At 33.9% G+C, this 2,133-nt stretch overlaps 1 protein-coding gene across 1 annotated transcript; it reads right to left on the bottom strand.

The window, feature by feature from the left end:
* Positions 1-312: 312 nt before the first annotated feature.
* LOC137634207 (U1 small nuclear ribonucleoprotein 70 kDa-like) lies at positions 313-753 on the bottom strand. The gene has a single exon (XM_068366481.1). It carries the CDS (start codon positions 751-753, stop codon positions 313-315), a length of 441 nt encoding a protein of 146 aa, XP_068222582.1.
* Between the last annotated feature and the right edge of the window lie 1,380 nt (positions 754-2,133).

Raw genomic sequence — 2,133 nt, 5'->3', positions numbered from 1 at the left:
CTTCTTCCTTTATTCTTATATTCTTCCAATGAAGCATATCTCATTTCCTTTTAAGTGTTTCTTCTCTTCATCACTCCTTCCATTTTTTCTATTACTATTTCTCCTCTTATTCTTACATTTATACAACGAAATATGTCCTGTTTCCTCTGAAATCTTCATATTGTTCCTCCTCCTCCTCCTCCTCCTCCTTCTTCTTCTTCTTCTTCTTCTTCTTCTTCTTAATGCAATCATAAGATACTCCCCCTTTTCCTCCTCCTCCTCCTCTTCTTCTTCCTCTTCTTCTTCTTCTCCTCTGTTTAATGCAATCATAAGCTACTCCCCCTTTTCTTCTTCCTCCTCCTCCTCCTTCTTCTTCCTCCTCCTCCTCCTTCTTCTTCTCTGTTTAATGTAATATAAGCTACTCCCCCTTCTCCTCCTCCTCCTCCTCTTCTTCTTCTTCTTCTTCTTCTTAATGCAATCATAAGCTACTCCCCCTTTTCCTCCTCCTCCTCCACCTCCTCCTCCTCCTTCTTCTCTTCTTCTTCTTCTTCTCTGTTTAATGCAATATAAGCTACTCCCCCTTCTCTTCCTCCTCTTCGTCTTCTTCTTCTTCTTAATGCAATCATAAGCTACTCCCCTTTTCCTCCTCCTCCTCCTCTTCTTCTTCTTCTTCTTCTTCTTCTTCTTCTTCTTCTTCTTCTTCTCCTCCTCCTCTTTCTTCTTCTCTTCCTCCTTCCCTCCTCCTCTGCTTAATGCAATCATGAGCTCGCTCATCTTGAAACAGAGTGACGCACCTCAAGGTGGTTGAGTTCTTGTTCATGCCACACAAATGCTTTTGGCTAGACCCCTTGCTTGCGAAGGCACAGTGCTCGCGAAGGTTATGGAAATTAAATGTTATTTCAAGGAGTGTTTTTTCCTGGAGTTTTGTTTATATAAAGCGGTTCCTGGTGATTTTCAACTGGTCGTTGAATGATATTTATTGAGATTTTATAACTTGCTAGTTTGGTGTTTAAAAATTGTTCGTGATTATTTTTTCATTATATTTTTTATTATATATTATATCATCATCATCATCATCATCATCATCATCATCTCCTACACCTATTGACGCAAACGGCCTCGGTTAGATTTCGACAGTCGTCTCTATCTTGAGCTTTTAACTGAATAGTTCTCCATTCATCATCTCCTACTTCGCGCTTCATAGTCCTCATCATCATCATCATCATCATCGCCTACGCCTATTGACACAAAGGGCCTCGGTTAGATTTCGACAGTCGTCTCTATATTGAGCTTTTAAATCAATACTTCTCCATTCATCATCTCCTACTTCGCGCTTCATAGTCCTCAGCCATGTAGGCCCTGGTCTTCCAACTCTTCTAGTGCCTTGTGGAGCCCAACTGAACTTTTGGTGAACTAATCTCTTTATTATGTGTTATATAGTCATGGCTTTATTTATATCACAAAGATTAAATGCTATTTATTGAAGTTTTATATAGACATGCTCTATTAGTATTATAAACATTGAATTTTATTTATTAAAGATGTATTATATTGACATGCTCTATTGGGATTATAAAGATTGAATATTATTTATTAAAATTTTATTATTAAATCATGCCTTATTGATATAAAATAGTTCGTGAAGATTTTCCAAAGCCATATTTGCAAAGATAAAACTTAAGCCTTTTTTTTTTTATTTAATTGCGTGAAATATTTTTATCTCAAGGTTAAATGTAATTTTTATATGTACATATTAAAAATAATACAGAATTTTCATCAATTTATTTCTGATCATTAAATAAACATATAAATAAATATTGAATTCTGATAAATAAATAAATATTATTAAATTTTGTTGATGGATGATTCAATACCTATTGTAGCACAAAGTATCCTTATAATTAATTTGGTTCTTTAATACTTCCCATATTTTTTTTTCTGCCAATCTTAAATTAGCTCCTCTCGGTTTTCATTTTCATCATTGGTACCTCAGTGTATGGCTATTACCGTAAGTTTCACTACTAATGTTAGAATTTCCTATATATAATGAAAACCAAGTGTCTAGGCATATATATATATATATAGTATATATATATATATATATATATATATATATATATATGTATGTATAGTATATATATACACATACACTAT

The sequence above is a fragment of the Palaemon carinicauda genome, chromosome 3 (genome assembly GCF_036898095.1).
Source record: "Palaemon carinicauda isolate YSFRI2023 chromosome 3, ASM3689809v2, whole genome shotgun sequence".
NCBI lineage: Eukaryota > Metazoa > Arthropoda > Malacostraca > Decapoda > Palaemonidae > Palaemon > Palaemon carinicauda.
This window is presented reverse-complemented; position numbering and strand designations above follow the sequence as displayed.